Source organism: Scyliorhinus torazame, chromosome 2, assembly GCF_047496885.1.
Source record: "Scyliorhinus torazame isolate Kashiwa2021f chromosome 2, sScyTor2.1, whole genome shotgun sequence".
Classification (NCBI taxonomy): Eukaryota; Metazoa; Chordata; class Chondrichthyes; order Carcharhiniformes; family Scyliorhinidae; genus Scyliorhinus; species Scyliorhinus torazame.
The window spans coordinates 362407677-362431768 of record NC_092708.1 but is presented as its reverse complement, the minus strand read 5'-3'; the positions used below and the strand labels follow the sequence as shown (position 1 = coordinate 362431768).

General features: G+C 49.1%; 1 protein-coding gene across 1 annotated transcript in view; it reads right to left on the bottom strand.

Moving 5' to 3' along the window:
* The window catches only part of ccdc197 (coiled-coil domain containing 197), a 65030-nt gene that overhangs the window by 4355 nt on the left and 36583 nt on the right, over positions 1-24092 (bottom strand). Inside the window, exons 5-8 of the mRNA XM_072492583.1 lie at positions 13492-13574; positions 12647-12819; positions 11098-11208; positions 8134-8250 (exon numbers count right to left, since the gene is read on the bottom strand). Of these exons, the coding sequence (XP_072348684.1) occupies positions 8134-8250; positions 11098-11208; positions 12647-12819; positions 13492-13574 (484 nt within the window). The remainder of the gene's footprint in view (positions 1-8133; positions 8251-11097; positions 11209-12646; positions 12820-13491; positions 13575-24092) is intronic.

Below are 24092 nucleotides of genomic sequence, written 5' to 3'. Positions count from 1 at the left end.
GCTACAATTGTATAGGGTGTTGGTGAGGCCATACCTGGAGTATTGTGTGCAGTTTTGATGTCCTTATCTGAGGAAGGATGTTCTTGCTCTGGAGGGAGTGCAGCGAAGGTTTACCAGGCTGATTCCTGGGATGGCGAGACAGTCATATGAAGAGAGACTAAGTCAGTTAAGGATTATATTCGTTGGGAGTTTAGAAGAATGAGAGGATCTTTCTAGAAACCTATAAAATTCTAACAGGATTAGGCAGGGTAGAATCAGAAAGAATGTTCCCGAAGGTGGGTGTGTCCAGAACTAGGGGTCATATTTTGAGGATATGAAATATTAGGACTGAAGGGAGGAGAAATTTCTTCACCCAGAGAGTGGTGAATCTGTGGAATTCACTACCACAAAAATTAGTTGAGGCCAAAATGTTGTGTGATTTCAAGGAGGAACTAGTTATAGCTCTTGGGGCTAAAGGATCAAGGGGTAGAGGGAAGATGGGATCAGGGTATTGAATTTGATGATCAGCCATGGTCATAATGAATGGCAGAGCAGGCTCGAAGGGCCAAATGGCCTACTTCTGCTATTTTCTGTGTATGTTTCTGTGTAAGACACATCTCCAATGGTGAAGGGATGAAAATCAGAGATACCTAACTGCTGCATTTGGAGGAGCAACAAGACCGTGATGGTTATAAGGCTGGAGGAGGATTAGAGAGATAGTGGCTGGCAAGGACATGGAGATCTTAAAACAAGGTTGAATAAAAATAAACAACTTGCCGTTATCTGCATATTTATATGACATCACTGCAGGAGTTTCTCAAGGTATTACTGTCCTAGACCCAACAATCATCACTGCACAATCTTCACTGCTTTGTTAATGCCCTTCCCTCCGACATAAGGTCAGAACTGAGCAGTTGGCTGATGATCGCATACTATTCAGTACAGTTCACAATTCCAATACGATGCCGTTTGTATCTGCATACAGAAAGACCTGGACAACATTCAGCCTTGGGGTGATGCATGACATGAATTTTACTTGCCACCTGAGTGCAATGAGCATCGTCAACAAAAGAGAATCTAACTACCTTTCCTTGATATTCAACACTAACACCCATTGATGAATCCTCCACCACCAATATCCCAGGAGTTCCCATTGACTCGAAGCTTAACCAAACCGGCCACTTAAATACGGTGGCTACATCTGGGGCGGGATTCTCCGACCCCCCGCCGGGTCGGAGAATCGCCGGGGGCTGGCGTGAATCCCGCCCCCGCCAGTTGCCGAATTCTCCGGCACCGGATATTTGGCGGGGGTTGGAATCGCGCCGCGCCAGTTGCCGGGCCACCCCCGGTGATTCTCCGGCCCGCAATGGGCCGAAGTCCCGCTGCTGGAATGCCTGTCCCGCCGGCGAGCATCAAACCACCTCTCTTACCGGCGGGGCAAGGCGGCGCGGGTGGGCTCTGGGGTCCTGGGGGGGGGGGGTGGGGGGGGGGGGGTGGGGGGGGGGGGCGGGGCGATCTGGGTGCCCCCACGGTGGCCTGGCCCGCGATCGGGGCCCACCGATCCGCGGGCGGGCCTGTGCCATGGGGGCACTCTTTTCCTTCCGCCTTTGCCATGGTCTCCACTAAGGCGGAGGTGGAAGAGACCCCCTCCACTGCGCATGCGCGGGGATGCCGTGAGCGGCCGCTGACGCTCCCGCGCATGCGCCGCACGGCAGTCATTTCCGCAACAGCTGGCAGGGCGGAAATCAGTCCGGCGCGGGCCTAGCCCCTCAAGGTGAGGGCTCGGCCCCTCAAGATGCAGAGAATTCCGCACCTTTGGGGCGGCGCGATGCCGGACTGATTCACGCCGTTTTTGGCGCCGGTCGGCGGACATCGCGCCGATTGCGGAGAATCCCGCCCCTGGTCAGAGGTTAGGAATTCTGTAATTAATAACTTGACTCCTGCCTGTTTATTTTGTTTATCATGGGATGTGAGCCAGCAAATCAAAGGTAGTGGTGAGCTGCCTTCTTGAATCACTAGTCCATCCTGCAAGTATATACAGGGTGCTGGTGCAAATAATTTTCTTCGTTCTTAAGACCATGAGATGTAGGAGCAGGAATCATAGAATCCCTACAGTGCAGAAGGAGGCCATTTGTCCCAGTTAGTCTGCACCAATCCTCTGAAACAGCACCCTACCTAAGCCCACTCCTCTGCCCTATCCTTGTAACCCCATAACGCTACCTAACCTTTGGACACTAAGTGACAATTTATCATGGCCAATCCACCTAATCTGCACATTTTTGGACTGTGGGAGGAAACCGGAGCACCCGGAGGAAACCCAAGCAGACATGGGGAGAATGTGTAAACTCGACAAAGACAGTCACCTGAGGTTGGAATTAAACCCGGGTCCCTGGCGTTGTGAGGCAGCAGTGCCATCCACTGTCCCACGCTGCCACCATTTGGCCCATCGAGTCTTCTCCACCATTCAATGAGATCATGACTGATCTGATGTGATAATCCTTAATTCAATTTTTTCATCTTATCCCAATAACCCTTGATTCCCTTACTGATTAAAAATCTGTCTACCTCAGCCGTGAACGTACTAAATGACCCAGCTTTTAGTCGTCAGCAGTAAAGAATTCCAGTGTTTCACAATCCTCAGAAAAGATTCCTCCACAATTCTGTATTAAATGGGTGACCCTTAATCTGAGTATATGCCCTTTGGTCCTGGACTCTCCCACAGGGGAAACAATCTCTCAGCATTTACCCTGTCAAGCCCCCTGAGATCCTCTATGTCTCAATAAGATTGCCTCACATTCTTCTAAACTCCAATGAGTACAGGCCAACCTACTCAACCTTTCCTCATAAGAAAATCCCCCATACCAGGATAGACCTAGTGAACCTCTCTGGACTGCCTCCAATGTCAGTATATCTTTCATGGAAACGTATAAAATAGGTGCAGGAGTAGGCCATTCGGCCCTTCAAGCCTGCACCACCAATAGATGTGATCATGGCTGGTCATCTAAATTCAGTATCCCACTCCCGCTTTCGCTCCAACTCCTTCATCCCTTTAGCTGCAAGGGCCACATGCAGTTCCATCTTGAAAATATCCAACAAACTGGCCCCTATAGCTTTCTGTGGTAGAGAATTCTTCAAATTCACAACTCTCTGAGAGAAGAAGTTCTTCCTCATCTCAGTCCTGAATGGCTTACCCCTTATTCTTAGACTGTGACCCCTAGTTCTTGACGTCCCCAACATCAGGAACATTCTTCTCGCACCTAGCCAGTCCAGTCCAATCAAGATTTTATATGTTCCTATGAGATCACCTCTCATTCTTCTACACTCCAGTAAGTACAAGCCCAGTCGATCCAGTCTTTCTTCATATGTCAGGCCTGCTATCCCGGGAATTAATCTGAAGGTGAACCTTCGCTGGACACCCTCAACCCCAAGAATGTCCTTCCTCAAACTAGGAGACCAAAACTGCACACAATATTCAAGGTGTGGCCTCACCAAGGCCGTGTATAGCTGCAGCAAGACATCCCTACCCCTGTACTCTCACTATGAAGGCTAGCATGCCGTTAGCTTTCCTCATCACCTGCTGTATCTGCATGCCAATTTTCAACGACTGTTCCACCATGACACCAGGTCTCGTTGCACTTCCCCTTTACCTAAACTGCCACCATTCAGATAATAATCTGCCTTCCTGTTTTTTCCATCGTAGTGGATAAGCTCACATTTACCCACATTATATTGCATTTGCCAACTATTTGCCCACTCAGTCAGCCTGTGCAAGTCACCCTGCAGTCTCTTTGCATCCTCCTCGCAACACACACTGCCACCCAGCTTAGTGTCGGCTGCAAATTTGGAGATATTGCATGCAATTCCTTCGTCAAAATCATTAATGCATACTGTGAACAGCTGGAGTGCCAGCACTGAACCTTGCGGTATCCCATAGTCACTGCCTGCCACTCTGAAAAGGACCCGTTTATTCCCACCCTCTACTTCCTGTCTGCCAACCAGTTCTCTATCCACGTCAATACATTACCCCCCAATACGATGAGCTTTAATTTTGCTCACTAATCTTTTGTGTGGGATCTTTTCAAAAGCCTTTTAAAAGTCCAGATGCACAACATTCACTGGTTTACCCTTGTCCACTCTACTGGTCACATCCTCAAAAAATTCCAGAAGTTTTGTCAAACATAATTTCCTTTCAGTGAATTCATGCTGACTTGGACAGACCCTGTCCCTGCTTTCCAAATGCATAGTTATTTCATCCTTAATAATTGACTCCAGCATTTTCCCCACCACCGATGTCAGGCTAACCGGTCTATATTTCCCTTTTTTCTCTCTCCCTCCTTTTTTAAAAAGTGGGGTTACATTAACTACCCTCCAATCCATTGGAACTCTTCCAGAGTCTATAGAATTCAGCAAAATTATCACCAAAGCGTCCACTATTTCTAGGGCCACTTCCTTAAGTACTCTGGGATGCAGAGCATGAGGCCCTGGGTACTTATTGGGTTTTAATCCTATTAATTTTCCCAATCCAATTTTCTGACTAATAAGGATTTCCTTCAGTTCTTACTTCATGCTCGGCCCTCTGGCACCTAGTATTTCCGGAAGGTTATTTAGTGAAGACAGATCCAAAGTTTTTGTTCACCTGGTTTGCCACCTCTTTGTCGCCCATTATGAATTCACCTGATTCAGTCCTCAGGCTTCCTGCTTTTTCTGGCTAATTTATATGCCCCCTCTTTAACCCCTGGCTTTAACACTATATGCCCCCTGGCTTTAACACTATCCCTGATTTCCCTTGTTAGCCATGGTTGAGCCAAATAAGGGAACCAAAACTGTTCACAGTATTTATGGGAAGTGGGTGTCACTGGCCAGCAATTATTGCCCATTCCCAATTGCTTTTGAGGAGGGGATGGTAATCCACCTTCTTGAATGACTGCAGTCCACGTGGTCAGTTTATGTACACCCACAGCGTGGTTACTGGATTTCTAGTATTCTGACCCAGTGATAGTCAAGGAATGGCAATATAGTTCGAAGTCAGGATTTTGGGTAGTCTGGTGCTGTTCCCATGTATCTACTTCCCTTGTCCTTCTAGGTGGTAGAGGTCGCGAGTTTGAAAGATGCGTCAAAGGAGCTTTGGCGAGTTACTGCAGTGAATCTTGTAGATGGTACACACTGCTGCCACTATGCATCAATGGTGGTAGAACCAATCAAGCGGGATGCTTTGCGCTGGATTGTGCTGGCCTTCTTGAGCGTTGGTCATCCAGGCAAATGGGGACATCCGGTAAAATGGGGAGTAGTTCATCAAAGTCTTGGCTTATGCCTTGTAGATGGTGGAAAGGCTTTGGGGAGTCAAGAGGTGAATTACTCATCACAGAATTCCCAACCTCTGACCTGCTCTTAGGATACAGGCTGCAGAGTTCTGGGTGAGCCCAAGGGCTCGATTCATGTCCCACAGCGAGCGTGTTTAGCCACGTGTTTCGCAGTGCTCTCAGCGGCAGTGCGGAGAAACACATGGCTATTCAACACGACTCACATTGTAAAAGGGGCCATAATGGGAAACGAGCGGCCAAGGCCACACATAGCTCCGTTTTTGACACTAGGGAGCTCCGCTTGCTGGAATTCCCCGAGCAAGAAATTGGGACACCATTTTTAAATGGCATCCCGATCTCAGAACCCCCCCGAAGTAATCCATGATCTTCTCCCTCCCCCCAGCCCAAACACACCATGGGAGAGTTCCCGGCCCCAATCCAACACCCCCGGCCCGATCGTGCATGCGCAGAAAATGCCTTGGCAGTGCCAACCCAGCACCCTGGCAATGCTCATGCCAGCTGGCAATTCCATCTGGGCACCTTAGAAGTGCCAGGGTACCACCTTGCCCAAACGGCATGCAGCTGGTTGCCTCCAATCCCGCATGAAAACCCCATGAGTGTCGTTCCGTCTGGTCACCGTTTGTGGGGGCCAGTGCTGAATGGCATTTGCCCAAGGTGAAGGGAATGAATCTCAAAGCCTCAGGTACCTCGGGAATCTGCACGAGAGTGAGACTAACTGCCTTGCTCTAATGTGCAGATTTGCCAAAACATGATCCTGCCCACAATGGGCGGGATTTACATCACAACATCTCGCGAGATCGCATTGGTTCTCATGAGGCATAGAGAGCCTGGTAAATCCCGGGAGCGGGGTCTCCTGGCTTTTATCGGCCATGTGGTGCCGCGGCGAGCTAATTCTTCGCATCCCGAATTTACAGAGGATGCAAGGTGGGTGGGCTGACCATGGATTGGATTGGATTTGTTTATTGTCACGTGTACCGAGGTATAGTGAAAAGTATTTTTCTGCGAACAGCTCAACAGATCATTAAGTACATGGGAAGAAAAGAGAATAAAAAATACATAATAGGGCAACACAACATATACAATGTAACTACATAAGCACTAGCATCGGCTGAAGCATACAGGGTGTAGTGTTAATGAGGTCAGTCATAAGAGGGTCATTTAGGAGTCTGGTGACAGTGGGGAAGAAGCTGTTTTTGAGTCTGTTCGTGCGTGTTCTCAGACTTCTGTATCTCCTGCCTGATGGAAGAAGTTGGAAGAGTGAGTAAGCCGGGTGGGAGGGATCTTTGATTATGCTGCCCGCTTTCCCCAGGCAGCGGGAGGTGTAGATGGAGTCAATGGATGGGAGGCAAGTTTGTGTGATGGACTGGGCGGTGTTCACGACTCTCTGAAGTTTTTTGCAGTCCTGGGCCGAGCAGTTGCCATACCAGGCTGTGATGCAGCCCGATAGGATGCTTTCTGCGGTGCATCTGTCAAAGTTGGTAAGGGTTAATGTGGACCTGCCGAATTTCCTTAGTTTCCTGAGGAAGTATTGGCGCTGTTGTGCTTTCTTGGTGGTAGCGTCGACGTGGGTGGACCAGGACAGATTTTTGGAGATGTGCACCCCGCGGAATTTGAAACTGCTAACTATCTCCACCTCGGCCCCCTTGATGCTGACAGGGGTGTGTACAGTACTTTGCTTCCAGAAGTCAATGACCAGCTCTTTAGTTTTGCTGGCATTGAGGGAGAGCATTGGAACAGTGAAGACCAGTCGCAACAAAAGGATGGAGAGGTGTTTCAATAGCAGGTGAGCCAGAGTATAGGTGGAATCAGGCACTTTGGGAGAGAGTTCCAGGTTTTTAAAGGAATGATGATTCAGTTTCAAGTCAGGATGACGTGTGGCTTGGAAGGAAACCTGCAGGTTGTCTTGCTCCCACAGTGCACAGTCCCCAAAGTCTAACCACCATCCACAAGGCAGAAGTTAGGAGAGTGATGGAATACTTCATACTTTGCTGGACGACTGCAGCTCCAACACTGAATGCAATACACAAACTCAATTACACACAGAAAACAGCAGCCCCCTTCATCAGTGCCCCATTAGCCATCTTACACACTCACTGCCTCCATCACCGTTACACAGTGGTAGCATGAAGGTGCACTATGGCAACTCGCCACCATCTTCCAAAATCTGGTCCTGTACCTTCTAAAAAGGTAAAACAGGCACATGGGGTCGCCACTATTAACAACACACCTCCGAGTCACACAATATCTTGGCTTGGAATTACATGACTAATCCTTCATTGTCATTGATTCAAAAGCTAGGAACTGTTTTCCTAACAGCACGATGGGTGCTTATACTGAAGAGGCTGCAGTGGTTCAAGAAGGCAGTTCACCACGATCTTCTCAAGGGGAATTCAGCATTGGCACCAAACATTGACCTTATCAGAGATGTTCACAACTCATGAACAAATTAAAAATAAAGCAAGCGCCTTTAATGCAGTTGAAACTTACCACTCTAGCTAGATACGGCTGTGGAGGAATTTGAAAACAAAAGATAAGAATTTTTTAATTGACGTATTGTCGGCCTGAAAGCCAATGTTGGTTAGTAAGCAGAGGGATGCTGAGTGAATGGGACTTGGTGAGAATTAGGATACAGATTGCAGAATTTTGGTTGAGCTAAAGTTTACAGAGAATGCAAGGCAAGAGCTTGGCCAGAAGAGTTTTGAACTGTGGCAACTAGGGGATGGAGAGATCTTTTAACAGCAGGTGAGCTGAAGTACAGCCGGAATCAGGCAACGTTACGGAGATGGAAGTAATAGCTCGCATTTACATAGGTAGTAAATTGAAACATTCTGACCTTCACCATGTCCAGTTTTGCCAAAATGCCAATTTCTTCATAAATGCCATAATGCCTCATGTAGCATTGATCTGCCAAATTATTAATAGCCAATGCAAGGGCACCAAGTCCTTCACTCTATGAAGAAAAAGAATAAGGAATGAACCAACACACTGAAAATGGCATTAAATTACCAGCCTTTTACAGTAAAGTCACTTTAGCCCAGCATTACCGATCTCCTCCAACTTTTCTGATTACATGAGTATATTGGACAGACCCAATCTGATGATCGAAGCGCGCATGCCCTTTTGCAGTTTAGCATCTTGAAGAGCTTACAGTTTCAGTAGGATGCAAAATGGGTGGCAGCAGATCCGTTGCCATTACATATGCAGCTCGATTTTCCTTCATCGACTTCAATGGAAAGCAAAAGCGGGCAAAATTGTACAACAGCTAGTCCATTTGCTACAGCCCGTTTTTATGACTTCACCAAGGTTTCAGAATGCTATTGTGTGGTCAGCATCAAGTCTTCCAAAATATTTATATTTTTGAATATCCAAATAGAAAATCTTTTTTTGGTGATTCATAATGAATTATATTTTACCCTATCCAACTAACATCCCTGACAAAGTTAACCTCGCTGCCTATGGGTTGTATTCCTTCAGTTACGTTTATAGTGCAACTACTTCTGTGGCACAAACGTCTCCACAACCATACTGTTCGACAGGAGAAGGGTTTTTATTTCAAGTTTTTGCCCCATCAAGTTGGTTTGCCCAATGCTTACAAGCTCCCCAACCAGCAGAAAGCAAGGAACTGGGAAAACGCACTCAAATAGTTCATGCATCCAAATACATCAATGCTAATATTCAAATCTGCATCTCTAGCACGTCAGTCCAGTGGTATTTCAGGAGCCCAGACTTTATTACAATTAAAATCTCTACATGTAACAAGTTTCAGTCACTTCACACTCAAAACTTACCAAAATGATACAAATGCCATATTTTAGTTGGTGAATAAACAGGCATCTCGTTGGTTTGATCGTAAGTTAGCATCATTGGCCAGTACAGGGATCAAACCTGCGACCTGGGCATTATCACCACCATGCTCTAACCATATGAGCTAACCGGCCAGGTGTCAGTTAGTGAATAAAATTCCTTGTTGTGTTAAATACTTAATCCATCTTTGTCACCACCATTTCTTTGACTTTCTCCTTGATAACCTTGCCAGTTACCTGAACTGCTAATCAAATAGCCAATTATCTCAGCGTAAATTAATCAAATGCAGTTTGACTCAGTTAGCAATTACAAATGAAGTGAGAAAAATAAAACAAGCAACCCAACTGACAATAATACAAAAGTAAAATGTTGTGAAATCTGAAACAAAAACAGAAAGGCCTAGGAATACTCCTCTGCGGAGAGAGAAACAGAGTCAACATTTTGAGTGGCTATGACCCACAGCTCCAGGGTCCCAGGTATGATTCCGTGATCTCTAATAGTATTCTCACTTGGGTCACTGTCTGTGTGGAGTCTGCACCTTCTCCCCGTGTCTGCGTGGGTTTCCTCCGGGTGCTCCGGTTTCCTCCCACAGTCTAAAGATGTGCAGGTTAGGTGCGTTGGCCAAGTTAAATTGCCCTTAGTGTCCAAAAAAGGTTATACTGGGTTCCTGGGTTACCGGGATAGGGTGGAGGTGGGGGGCTTAAGTAGGGTGCTCTTTCCAAGGGCCGGTGCAGACTCAATGGGCCAATTGGCCTCCTTCTGCACTGTAAATTCTATGATTCTATGACCCAATTGACAATTGCTTTTTAAAGTAGTGAAGACGTGACAGAACCACTTCAAAATGTTTGCGAGGATTGGTCAGGTGCAATTTGTACCACAGCAAAAGGTTTAGGGAAACAAAAATTTAAACCGGAATGGAATGCTTACTCAGTTATTGATGCAGTTTTGGAAAACTCTGGAAACCTGTAACGGCACTGGGTACTGTGTTAAGAGGACTAAAGTGGGGGGGATGCTGCTGATGTGCCCAAGGGGCCCACAAAAGGAAATTTCTTCCACAACCCCATTCCAGCATCAGCCAACGCAGCTGAAACTGCCAGACTTCCACTTAGTGTGGGCCTACTCCTCTTGCCTTGGATAAAATACCATAGGGTGCGATTTAACTGGGGGAAAAAAAATCTATGTCCGGTTTTGGGCGGATTTAGATGGGTGTTTCTCAGCGGCTGCAGCGCCAAGAAGCACCCTGATATTCAACAGTACTTTACCGGTTCTTTTGGGCTCTGGGAATTTCTCCCCGCCAAGGCCGCACTTGAGTCATTTCCTGCTAGGCTCGCAAGAAAGGCTCCTCACAGATAGGGTTGCCATTTTGTCTTTCCCCCGATCTTTCCCCCACCCCCCCCTTTCAGCTCTCCCCCCCCTCCGCCCCAACCTTGGGGAGTCCCATGAGAACCCCCTCTCCACCTGGCAATCTCTAGCAGTACCATCCAGGCACCCTGATGTCCCGGGCTGCCACCCTGCCCTGTCCCCAACCACGAGGGTCTCCAATGGCTTGCGAGACCACCCCCTGGTTCCATTACGACTGGCCCACGTTTGTGGAAACCAGTACTAGATACGGACATTAAGTCCGGGCACTGGGATAAACCTGTGAACGCATATTTAAATGAGCCTAATGGTTCGTTTAAATATGCTGATCTGGATCACGCCCAGCGAGGAGGAGATCCAGATCACAACGTTGAGTGAGAATCCGTTAAATCCCTTGAGGCGTTTCAAGTGTTGTAAATCTCGCGAGAAACCAACAGCCTCATCCCGACACCAAGTCGGGCGCGACGAGGCCGTTAAACTGCACCCATAATCTTTTTGCCCACTTATTACTTCACAAAATGATGCCAATGCCGCATTTTAGTTGGTAAATAAAATTTCTTGTAGTACTAAATACTGAATCCATCTTTGTCACCACCATTTCTTTAACTTTCTCCTTGATGAACGTTCGAGTTACCTGCTGAATAAAATTGCCTCGGTGTAGGTTTATTTTAATTTCCAGCCGTTTATTCCTCTCCTTTGCTTCTTCGCATTCCATTCGACGTTCTGAAAGTCGACTATTAATCATCTATTTAAAAACAGAGATTTTTTACGTGACAGGAAATCACTACAGGAAATGGGAATTGGAATATTTCAATCTGACATTAATATGAAGGGGAAAATCTAGAGGAGGCTAATAAATTGATAAATGTTCTATTGGTAATGCTTGTGTCCTTGTCTATGCTTTTATTTAAGAGAACAAAGTTTGATACTCTGGCCACCACCCATACATGGAGAGATAAGCAATAACTTTGAGATCTTTTGATAAGATCACAAAAAGGTTGAAGAATGTGTGGTATGACATTGGGGGCACTGCGTACATGTGCAGATGAGTTACGTGTGAAGTAGCTAATAGGCTGGAAACCAGTTCACACAGGCCCTTTCAAGAGTTTGAAACTCCTTGTCATTATGCATTGAAGAGCAGGTCCCATGAATGCACAACTACTTGACAAATAGCATGGCCGGAAATGGTCAATGGAGCCAACAGAGTGAAACAACACCATTAAGTGATCTCAAGGCACTGACACATATTACATAGAGAAACTGACTTTAAAATAATTGGGATAGAATCAAACACCAGTTGAAATGAGCACAATTGAAGTGACAGGGTAAATTATTTGGATAAGAACAAGTCAGAGCCTGGTAGCAATTAAACCTGGTGAGGTGTACCCACAAGGTGGATACAGACAATTTGGAGAGCTGGAGACTATTTTAAGTCCATGCATGATGTTACTTTGAATGATATTTGAGTGAGATGATTTGCAAGTGGGGAGTGTCAGAGAGAGAGAAAGGGGTATCAATCCAATTATTCAGAGATCACATTCAAGTTAAAATTTAAATTCAATTAGCTACTGTAGTGGGATTTGAGCCCAGGGCATTACCTGGGCCTGTGGATTACCAGTCCAGCCAGTGACATTACCACTACGCCACCTTCTCTCCAATAGATCTCTTTGCCTGTGGTGCTTTTGTCCCTCATTGGAATGTAGATTCGAGAGGTCTAAAATATATTTTTTAAATGTTCATCCATAGTCATAACTTTTTAATCCAATTTCACAATCTACCTCAGCCAACTCGTGTCTCGTCCCCAAGTAATTTGCTTTATTTAAGTTCAACACTCTAGTTTTGACATGTCTCATTGCAAGTCATAACAAAATTTAATAAATGCAAATGCTGAAAATTGGAAATAAAACCCCCAAAATGCACAGCAGGTATCTAAAAGAGAAAAAGGGCCTTACTTCTGGTAGGACTCCAAATATTCGCTCCCCCCCAACCATACACCCCTTTCAGATACTAAATGATCTACTCAGCTTTTCCATCTCTAGTCAACAAAATTAATACCATGCGGCATCATTGGATTCATGAACACATTTTTGGTCTCCTTTTATCTCCAAGTGCAGCAGGATTTCCTGCAAATAGATTGATCAAATAGTTTTTGCAACCCATGCAGCATTGAATAAACCACTTACGAGTTTTGTAGTATCATATTCTTGATGCAGACTTTCCAAACTATGCTGGCACTCTTCCAACTCATCTGACAATCTGCTGAGATTATTTATCAAAGTCTCATTGGTGGCTCCAAGGGTTTCATGCTTTCGAATGATACTCATCACCATAGATTCTGCACTGTACTCCAAGTAGTCTGGAACATATAACAAGATCAAAGAAAGAACTGAGATTGTTCATAGTAACTTTTAAGAAGGAGCAAACTATTAATTTAACTATTATATGGCCATAAAAGAATGAAATTGCATCACCCGCTGTTTCTAATTACATGCAATGCCTTAAAGATGACAATCAAATTCTGGTAGATGTCCTTCATAGATATGTAATGTTTTTAATTTTCTTTTTTCAAAACATTTAGGTTGTTTCCCTGGGGGTTCTGTCAGTCTCCCACCAACCTTACAGGAGGACGCCAATAGAAATCATGTAGAAATTCAGGGCTACTGGAGCTTACTGCATATTACCATGAAATGGAGGTCTTAAAAAGAGAGTGTGGGCAGAATTTACCGAAAACCGGGTAGTAATTTGTACTGGAAGAATATCTCCTTGCCTTTCGTTCTCATTCAAGAAGTAAACATTGCATTTCAATGTATGTAATAATAAAAGTGATTCACCCTTTTAACTATTTAGCACAGTGGGCTAAATAGCTGGCTTGTAATGCAGAACAAGGCCAGCAGCGCGGGTTCAACTCCCTGTACCGGCCTCCCCGAACAGGCGCCGGAATGTGGCGACTAAGGGCTTTTCACAGTAACTTCATTGAAGCGTACTTGTGACAATAAGCAATTATTATTATTATAAACCCTGTGCTTACTTTCAGGTAAATTATCAATGACCTTCAGAATGTAATCTTCATACGTTTTGTATTTTGACACATTTCTCTGTAGTTTCTGTTGCCTGTGGATAGTTAGAAAATTGAATAAACTCTTAGTCAATTGAAAAATCCTGCTATAGAAAGTTTGCCAACAGAATAGTAAGTTAACAGTCCATTTCTGATCATTCAAATTCATCCCATAGTTTTAATTAAGCATGAACTGTATTCAAATGCCTCTATAATGTAAATAAGGAGATTAGAACAAGATGTCTGAGTGCAAGCCTGGAAAAACAAGGAATTATATTTTGCTCTTTGAATAGGTCAGCTAAAACGTGTTGAGGGGCAAAATGGAATGTGGTCTCCGAAAGTGGCACAAATAGAACATTTCTTTGATTGTGCCACTGCTATAAAAACAAGTTGTATTTCTATAGCACCTTTAATGTAATAAAGCATCCCAAAACACTTCAGGAGGAGCATTATAAAACAAAATAGCCCTCAGCCACATAACAAAATATTAGATCAGATGACCAAATGTTTGGACAGAGATAAAGAACTGTCTTAAAAAGAGGAAAAGTGACTTCCGGTTGCGGCTATGCCTAGGTAGGTCGCACGTTCGGCAGCTCCCGCCGGGAACGGACTTTTGGGCTCTCCAGAAGGGCCCCAACGGCAATTGTTCGACGGCTCCCAGTGTGGGAAGGTGACAGCAAGGTCCCCTCGACATTATATGGATTGGACCAGGAGTGGAGCGGTTAAAAGTGATCCTGGGGCAGCAAAAAGTGCGAGGGAGGAAAAGCAAGATGGCGGCGGGTGGAGACCAAGCAGCGTGGGCGCAGTGGTCGCAGGAGCAGAGGGAGTTTCTTAAACACTGCTTTGAGGAGCTGAAGACAGAAATGCTGGCACCAATGAAGGCGACGATGGAGAAGTTTGTGGAGACCCAGAAGGCCCAAGAGGCGGCAATCCGGGAGGTGCGGCAAAAAGCCTCGGAGAACGAGGATGAGATCTTGGGCCTGGCGGTGAAGGTGGAGATGCACGAGGCGCTGCACAAGAGGTGGACAGAAAAATTCGAGGACCTGGAGAATAGGTCGAGGAGGAAGAATCTTCGGATTCTGGGTCTCCCTGATGGAGTGGAGGGGCCCGATGCCGGGGCATATATGAGCACGATGCTCATTTCGCTGATGGGCGCGGGAGCTTTCCCGAGACCCCTGGAGCTGGATGGGGCTCATCGGGTCCTGGCAAGGAGACCCAAAGCCAACGAGCCGCCAAGGGCTGTAGTGGTGAGGTTCCACCACTTTATGGACAGAGAGTGTGTCCTGAGATGGACCAAAAAAGAGCGGAGCAGCAGGTAGGAGAACACGGAGATCCGAATTTACCAGGACTGGAGTGTGGAGGTGGCTAAGAAGAGGGCTGGTTTTAACCGGGCTAAGGCGGTGCTCCATCGGAAGGGGGTGAAGTTCGGGATGCTGCAGCCAGCGCGATTGTGGGTCACGCTCCAAGATCGGCACCACTATTTTGAAACGCCCGATGAGGCATGGAACTTTATACAGACTGAAAAGTTGGACTCAAATTGAGGGTTTGTCGTGGCGGTATGTTTACTGTGTTTATTGCGTTTGGGGACTGTTTTCTTGGTTTGAGTGCTGGGTGGGGATGGGCGAATGGATTTAATGTGGGGGCTGTGGGAGAGTGTGGGCGTCGGTGTTGGAGGGGCAGGGCCCCACGGAGGAAGAGGGGGAGTGGAGGCCCGGGGATGGGGAGTTGAGGTAAGGCCGCAAAAAGGAGCTGCGCCAGAGGGGGCGGGGCCATTTCAGGAAAGCGCTGGCTTTTTCCCGCGTTAGGGAAGGACGGGGGCCGGGGGGGATGGGCGGTGCTGAAGAGGAGCGCACACTGACTGCCAAGGGGTGGGGGGGGATTCTCACACTGGGGGGTCGATGGAATGGCGGGAGAGGCCGTGGTCAGCAGGAGTCAGCTGACTTACGGGAGTGTTATGGCGGGAGCAAAATGGCTAGATGTGGATCTAGCGGGGGGAGGGGGGGGGAACAGGGTTGCTGCTGCATTGGCCAAAGGGGAGCTGGAAGTAGGAGAGGTAGTCGGGGCGGGGGTCCGCCGCCTGGGGGACTGGAGGGTGCGGGAGGCGCGGGCACGTGGCTGGCCTAGAAAAGGAGATGGCAAGTTGGGGGGGGGGGGGCAGTAGCCCCCCAATTCGGCTGATAACTTGGAATGTGAGGGGCCTGAGCGTGCCGGTCAAGAGGGCTCGGGTGTTCGCGCACTTAAAGGGACTGAAAGCAGACGTAGTTATGCTCCAGGAGACACATTTGAAGGTGGCAGATCAGGTTAGGCTGAGAAAGGGATGGGTGGGGCAGGTCTTTCATTCAGGGCTGGATGCGAAGAACAGAGGGGTTACAATACTGGTGGGGAAGCGGGTGTCGTTTGAGGCACTGAATATGGTAGCGGATAATGGAGATCGATATGTGATGGTGAGTGGTAGGTTGCAGGGGGTGCGGGTGGTACTGGTGAATGTATATGCCCCGATTTTGGGATGATGCCGGATTTATGAAACGCATGCTGGGTTGGATTCCGGATCTGGAGGTAGGAAGCTTGATAATGGGGGGGCGGGGGGGGGGACCTCAACACGGTGCTGGACCCAGCACTGGACCGTTCTAGGTCCAGGACGGGTAAGAGGCCGGCTGCGGCCAAGGTGCTCAGGGGGTTTATGGACCAGTTGGGGGGAGTGGATCCATGGAGGTTTGTCAGGCCGCTGGCCAGGGAATTTTCCTTCTTTTCCCACGTCCATTGGGCTTACTCCCAGATAGATGTTTTCATTTTGAGTAGGGCACTAATCCTGAAAGTGGAGGGAACGGAATATTCGGCCATAGCCATCTCGGATCATGCCCCGCATTGGGTGGAGCTGGAGTTGGGGGAGGAGAGGGACCAGCGCCCGCTGTGGTGCCTTGATGTGGGACTATTGGCGGATGAGGGTGTGTGCGGGCGGGTGCGGGGGTGCATTGAAAGATATTTGGAGGCCAACGACAATGGGAAGGTGCAGGTGGGGGTAGTCTGGGAGGCGCTGAAGGCGGTGGTCAGGGGAGAGCTAATCTCCACTAGGGCCCACAGGGAGAAGAGAGAGGGCAGGGAGAGATTGGTGGGGGAGATTTTAAGGGTGGGCAGGAGGTATGCAGAGGCCCCCGAGGAGGGGCTACTCAGGGAGCGACGGAACCTCCAGACGGAGTTCGACCTGTTGACCACGGGGAAAACAGAGGCACAGTGGAGGAAAGCGCAGGGGGCGACGTACGAGTATGGGGAGAAGGCGAGTCGGATGCTGGCACATCAGCTTCATAAGAGGGAGGCAGCGAGGGAGATTGGTGGAGTTAAGGATAGAGGGGGGTAATACGGTGCGGAGTGCGGTGAGAATAAACGAGGTATTTAGGACTTCTATGGGGATCTGTACAGGTCTGAGCCCCCAGCGGGGGAGGAGGGGATGCAACGATTCCTAGATCAGCTGAGGTTCCCAAGGGTGGAGGTGGCTGGTTTGGGGGCGCCGATTGGGCTGGAGGAGCTGGTTAAAGGATTGGGGAGCATGCAGGCGGGGAAGGCCCCGGGGCCGGATGGCTTCCCGGTTGAATTCTACAGGAAATACGTGGACCTGCTGGGCCCGTTGCTAGTGAGGACTTTCAATAAGGCGAGGGAGGGGGGACCTTGCCCCCGACAATGTCTAGGGCGCTGATTTCTTTGATCCTGAAGCGGGACAAGGATCCACTGCAATGTGGGTCATATAGACCGATCTCACTCCTCAATGTTGATGCTACGTTGCTGGCGAAGGTGCTGGCTACGAGAATTGAGGACTGTGTCCCAGGGGTGATTCATGAGGACCAGACGGGATTTGTGAAGGGTAGGCAATTAAATACAAATGTGCGGAGGCTCCTCAATATGATTATGATGCCCCTGGTGGAGGGGGAAGCGGAGGTTGTGGCAGCTATGGACGCGGAGAAGGCCTTTGACCGGGTGGAGTGGGAGTATCTTTGGGAAGTGTTGCGGAGATTTGGGTTCGGGGAGGGGTTCATCAGTTGGGTCAGGCTGCTATATAGAGTCCCGGTGGTGAGTGTGGGTACGAATCGGCGGAGGTCGGAGTACTTTCGGCTGTACCGGGGGACGAGGCAGGGATGCCCCCTATCCCCCTTGTTGTCGCACTGGCAATTGAGCCTCTGGCCATGGCACTGAGGGAGTCCAGGAAATGAAAGGGACTGGTCCGTGGTTGGGGGGCGGACGGGGGGGGGGGGGGGGGGGGGGGGCGGACACCGGGTGTCGTTGTATGCTGACGACCTGTTGCTGTCTGTGGCAGACCCAGTGGAGGGGATGGCAGAGGTCATGCGGATCCTAAGGGAGTTTGGGGACTTTTCGGGGTATAAACTCAACGTAGGGAAGAGTGAGCTCTTTGTGGTGCATTCAGGAGACCAGGGAAGGGTGATAGACGAGCTACCGCTGAAGAGAGCGGAAAGGAGCTTTCAGTATCTAGGGATCCAAGTAGCTAGGAGTTGGGGGGCCCTGCACAGCCTCAATTTGACGCGGTTGGTGGAGCAGATGGAGGAGGATTTTAAAAGATGGGATGTGCTGCCACTCTCGCTAGCGGGTAGGGTGCAGTCGGTCAAAATGACGGTCCTCCTGAGGTTTCTCTTTGTGTTCCAGTGCCTTCCCATTATGATCCCCAAGGTCTTTTTCAAATGGGTAAGCAGGAGCATCATGGGTTTTGTGTGGGCGAATAATACCCCGAGGGTGAAGAGAGTGCTTCTGGAGCGTAGCAGGGACAGGGGGGGGCTGGCGCTGCCGAATTTGTGCGGCTATTATTGGGCAGCCAATGTGGCGATGATCCGTAAGTGGGTAATGGAGGGAGAGGGGGCGGCGTGGAAGAGGCTAGAGATGGCGTCCTTTGTGGGCACGAGCCTGCGGGCGCTGGTGATGGCACCACTGCCGCTCTCGCCGACAAGGTACACCACGAGTCCGGTGGTGGCGGCGACGCTGAAGATCTGGGAGCAGTGGAGGCGACACAGGGGCGAGGTTAGAGCATCAGTTTGGTCCCCGATTCGGGAGAATCATCGGTTCGTCCCAGGAAGGATGGATGGGGGGTTTCGGAGCTGGCATCGGGCAGGGATTAGAAGAATGGGGGACCTGTTCATCAATGGGGCGTTTGCGAGCCTAGGGGCACTGGAGGAGAAGTTTGGGCTACCCCCGGGAAACGCTTTTACCCCCGGGAAATGCAAGTGAGGGCGTTTGTGAGGCGGCAGGTGAGGGAATTCCCGCTGCTTCCGGCACGTGGGATTCAGGACAGGGTGATTTTGGGTGTATGGGTTGGAGAAGACAAGGTTTCAGCGATTTACCAGGAGTTGCAGGAAGAGGAGGAGGCCTCGGTGGAGGAGTTAAAGGGCAAGTGGGAGGAGGAGCTGGGGGAGGAGATAGATGAGGGTCTGTGGCCTGATGCCCTGAGTTGGGTTAATTCTTCCTCCTCTTGCGCCAGGCTCAGCCTAATACAGTTCAAAGTTACTCACAGAGCGCATATGACAGGGGCGAGGTTGTGTAGGTTCTTTGGGGTGGAGGCCAGATGTGGGAGGTGCTCGGGAAGCCCAGCAAATCACGTCCATATGTTCTGGTCGTGCCCGGCACTGGATGGGTTTTGGAGGGGTTTTGCGAGGACTATGTCCAAGGTGGTGAAAGCCCAGGTCAAGCCGAGCTGGGGGTTGGCATTATTTGGGGTAACGGACGAGCCGGGAGTGCAGGAAGCGAAAGAGGCCGGTACTCTGGCCTTTGCGTTGCTGGTAGCCCGGCGGAGGATTTTGCTTTATGGAAAGATGCGAAGCCCCCCAGTGTGGAAGCCTGGATAAATGACATGGCAGGGTTCATCAAGCTGGAGAGGATAAAGTTTGCCTTGCGAGGGTCTGTGCAGGAGTTCCTCAGGCGGTGGCAACCGTTCTTAGACTATCTCGTAGGGCGTTAGAAGAACATAAGAACATAAGAATTAGGAGCAGGAGTAGGCCATCTGGCCCCTCGAGCATGCTCCACCATTCAATGAGATCATGGCTGATCTTTTGTGGACTCAGCTCCACTTTCCGGCCAGAACACCATAACCCTTAATCCCTTTATTCTTCAAAAAACTATCTATCTTTATCTTAAAAACATTTAATGAAGGAGCTTCTACTGCTTCACTGGGCAAGGAAGTCCATAGATTCACAACCCTTTGGGTGAAGAAGTTCCTCCTAAACTCAGTCCTAAATCTACTTCCCCTTATTTTGAGGCTATGCCCCCTAGTTCTACTTTCACACGCCAGTGGAAACAACCTGCCCGCATCTATCCTATCTATTCCCTTCATAATCTTATATGTTTCTATAAGATCCCCCCTCATCCTTCTAAATTCCAACGAGTACAGTCCCAGTCTACTCAACCTCTCCTCATAATCCAACCCCTTCAGCTCTGGGATTAACCTAGTGAATCTCCTCTGCACACCCTCCAGTGCCAGTACGTCCTTTCTCAAGTAAGGAGACCAAAACTGAACACAATACTCCAGGTGTGGCCTCACTAACACCTTATACAATTGCAGCATAACCTCCCTAGTCTTAAACTCCATCGCTCTAGCAATGAAGGACAAAATTCCATTTGCCTTCTTAACCACCTGTTGCACCTGTAAACCAACTTTTTGCAACTCATGCACTAGCACACCCAGGTCTCTCTGCACAGCAGCATGTTTTAATATTTTATCATTTAAATAATAATCCCTTTTGCTGTTATTCCTACCAAAATGGATAACCTCACATTTGTCAACATTGTATTCCATCTGCCAGACCCTAGCCCATTCACTTAGCCCATCCAAATCCCTCTGCAGCCTTCCGGTCTCCTCTGTACTTTTTGCTTTACCACTCATCTTAGTGTCGTCTGCAAACTTGGACACATTGCCCTTGGTCCCCAACTCCAAATCATCTATGTAAATTGTGAACAGTTGTGGGCCCAACACTGATCCCTGAGGGACACCACTAGCTACTGATTGGGTTTCTTTTGGGGTTGGGGTGTGTTTGGGTGGGTGGGGGGGGGTTTCCCTATTGGTGTTTTTAAATGTCATATGGGGGGTTATTGTATATGGGGGAAATCCAATGTATAATTTTTGATTGTTGGGTTCTTGTCTCTTTCTTTTTGTTGGGGGGGGGGGGAGGGGGTTTGTTGAAAATCTGTTGAAAAATTTGAATAAATATATATTTTTTTAAAAAGAGGTAAAGCAAGATAGAGGGGTGAAAATTCCAGTGCTCGATGTCCAGGCAACTGAATACATTTCCATCAATGCAGAGTGATTAAAATTGAGGATGTTGAAGACTCCAGAATTAGAGGAGTGCAGTTATCCTCAGAGGGCAGTAGGGCAGCAGAGAGGGAGGGATGAAGCCATGTGAGGATTGGAGAATTTTGAAATCAAGATGATGCTTGGCCAGAAGCCAATGTAGGTTAGTGAGCACAGGGATGATAGGGGAAAAAGACACAGTGGAGTTAAGACAGGGACAGCAGAGCTTTCGATGGCTTCAAGTTTTCGGAGGGTAACATTTGGGGGCCCAGTCTGGAGTGCGTCGGAACAGTCAAGTCTGAAGGTCGCCAGCGGTCCCTCAAAGCGGGCGAGCAGACTGGTCTGGTTTCAGCACCGGGACCACTGGCGCTGTCCACTCTGCAAACTGGACCGGCCGTACGATGCCCATGTTCTCCAGCCGGCCCAGTTTGTCATCCAAGTGTATGGGACTGGACAGGTCCTAAAATATTTGAGCTGGGTCTCTGGGTCAACACAGATTTTAGCTGTAGCCTCCTTTATCTTTCCTAGGCCGTCCTGGAAAACCTCTGGATACTTTGGGGACTTCGTACAAACCACCAGCACCCACCCGGGAGATATGTTGCAAGTCCAGGTGAAGTCTTTGCAACCAGTGGTTCGGTCCAGGCCCCTGCACTACTACTAGTTGTAGCCGGATCGACTGATGTCCATGGGTAACCTGGATCACCATGGTCAAAATGATAGTCAATTGTTCTCTAGTGTTGACTTCCGGTGGCGGCTATGAGGGAGTAGGTCGCATATTTGGTGGCTCCTGTTTCAGTCGGACTTTTGGACCTTTTTGCGCTTTTGAGCGCGGAACTGGAAAGCAATAGTACTCAGGCACAGGACCCATACAGAATTGTATGGACCTAAGAAGCCGGAGGGACCGTAAACAGCAGAAGAAGTGGTTGAGTAAGGGCACAGTGGAGGCTGTGAGAGAGACCAGCATGGCTGGTGTTCAGAGCAAGGCGTCGACAGCCCACAATGGAGCAGCTGCTGCAGACTATGCAGGAGGGCTTTTTGGCTTTGAAGCGTGACAACTTGGAGCCGCTACAGAAGTCGATTGACCAGATGGATGATCAGGCTGAGAAGCTCCAGCAGTTGGAGAAGTCAGTGGAGGAGCAGGCTGACTTTCAAACGGTGGCGGATGTGGAGATTCGGAGGTTGAGGGACCAGCAAAAGGTGCTTCTGGAATGGCTGGAGGACCTGGACAACAGATCTCGTCGGCAGAACGTGAGAATTGTGGGCCTCCCGGAGAGGGCAGAGGGGCTAGCCTCTGCCGCGTTTGTGGAGGGTATGTTTCAGAAGTTGCTGGGGAACGAGGTGTTCCCGCGCCCGCCGGTGGTGGACAGGGCACACAGAGTGCAGGTGAGGCAGCCGCGACGAGGGGGTCCCCCACGAGCGATGGTGGTACGCTTTCACAGGTACCTGGACAAGGAACGGGTGCTGCAATGGGCAAAGAGCACACGAAGCTGTATTTGGGACAATACCACCCTATGCGTGTACCAGGATTTGAGCGCTGAAGTGGCCAGGAGGAGGGGAGGCTACAGGCAGGTGAAAGATACTGTACAAAAACAAGGTGAGATTCGGGATGCTTTTTCCGGCGTGACTGTGGGTTACGTATGAGGGTCAGCACCACTATTTCGTGGAACCCGAAGAGGCGATGGACTTCGTTAAGAAGCAAGGGCTGGCCCTGAGCGGAAGACGTTTGGACTCATGTCAGCACGTTTAAGTATATGTGGTGTCTCTCCCGTTTTGAAAATTGCCTCATGTTTGGGTCCGTTTTTGTCGTTCTTTCTTTCGACCTTTTTAGGGTGTTTGAAGGTGGCAGAGATGTGGTTTTTTTGCAAGCTTTTTGTGTGGTTTACCTGAATGTTTCCTTTTTGGACTCTTTGACTAGTTGGAGTTTGGCTGGGGGGAAAATAATAAAGAAAACAGTTAAAAGGGTTGGGTTAAGATGGATGCTTCAGGGGAACTTTGTGCAATCTTTTTCTGGCGCCGAGGCTGGGAGCCCCAGGCTAGCCGAGTGGGGCTAGTCAACGGTAGCCGAGGTGGGGGGGGTGTGCATATAGTTAGATTAGAGCAGGGGTTAGGTGATAGGATGGTGTTGCTAGGGGGACTGGGGCAAAGAGTCATTCTGCTGACGGGCATGGAAACTGGGCATGGGAACAGTGAGGAGGACATGGGTGGAGCCAGTCAGGAGGCGGGCCAGATGAAGCGCAACACATGGCTGGGGGGCTGGCCAAGGAAAGGGGATGGCTGATTGGCAAGGGGGGGGGGTGCCCTACAACCAGGCTGATCACCTGGAATGTTAGAGGGTTAAACGGGCCAGTGTAGAGGGCGCGTGTATTTGCGCATCTGCGGGGTCTGAAGGCGGACATCGTCATGCTGCAGGAGATGCACATGAAAGTGGCAGATCAGGTTCGGTTAAGGAAGAGCTGGGTCAGTCAGGTCTTTCATTCGGGGCTTGATTCTAAGAGGAGGGGGGCTGCGATCCTGGTTAATAAAAGGGTACAATTTGTGGCAGAGGGCACAGTCGTGGATAGGGGTGGCAGGTTCATTATATGAGGGGTAAGCTCGAAGGGGTGAGAGTAGTCCTGGTCAGTGTGTATGCCTCTAATTGGGATGATGTGGATTTTATTAGGAGGATGCTGGGGAAGATCCCCGACTTGGACTTGCGTAAGCTGATCATAGGCGGGGACTTTAATACAGTCCTGGACCCGAGCCTGGACTGGTCATGTTCAAGAACGGGCAGGTTGCCAGCGATGGCAAAGGAACTGAGAGGGTTCATGGAGCAAACGGGGGGAGCAGATCCGTGGAGGTTTAGCCGGCCGACGGTGAGGGAGTTCTCGTACTACTCCCAAGTCCACAAGCTGTATTCCCGAATCGACTACTTTGTTGTGAGTAGGGACCTGCTGGCCGGAATGGCGGGGGCAGAATATTCGGCAATTGCCATATCGAACCATGCTCCGCACTGGGTAGACCTACAGTTTTGTAAGGACTGCTTTCAGCGCCCACCATGGAGGCTGGAAGTTGGATTACTCGCGGACGAGGCGGTGTGCGAGAGGCTGAGGAAATGCATGCAGAATTACCTGCAGGTGAACGATACTGGAGAAGTCTCGACAGCGGTGCTCTGGGAGGCATGGAAGGCAGTGGTGAGAGGTGAGCTGATTTCAATCCGGGCGTACAGGGATAGGACAGACAGGGCAGAGACGGACCGACTGATTAAGGAAATTCTACGGACGGACAGGAGTTATGCAGAATCCCGAGGCCAGAGTTA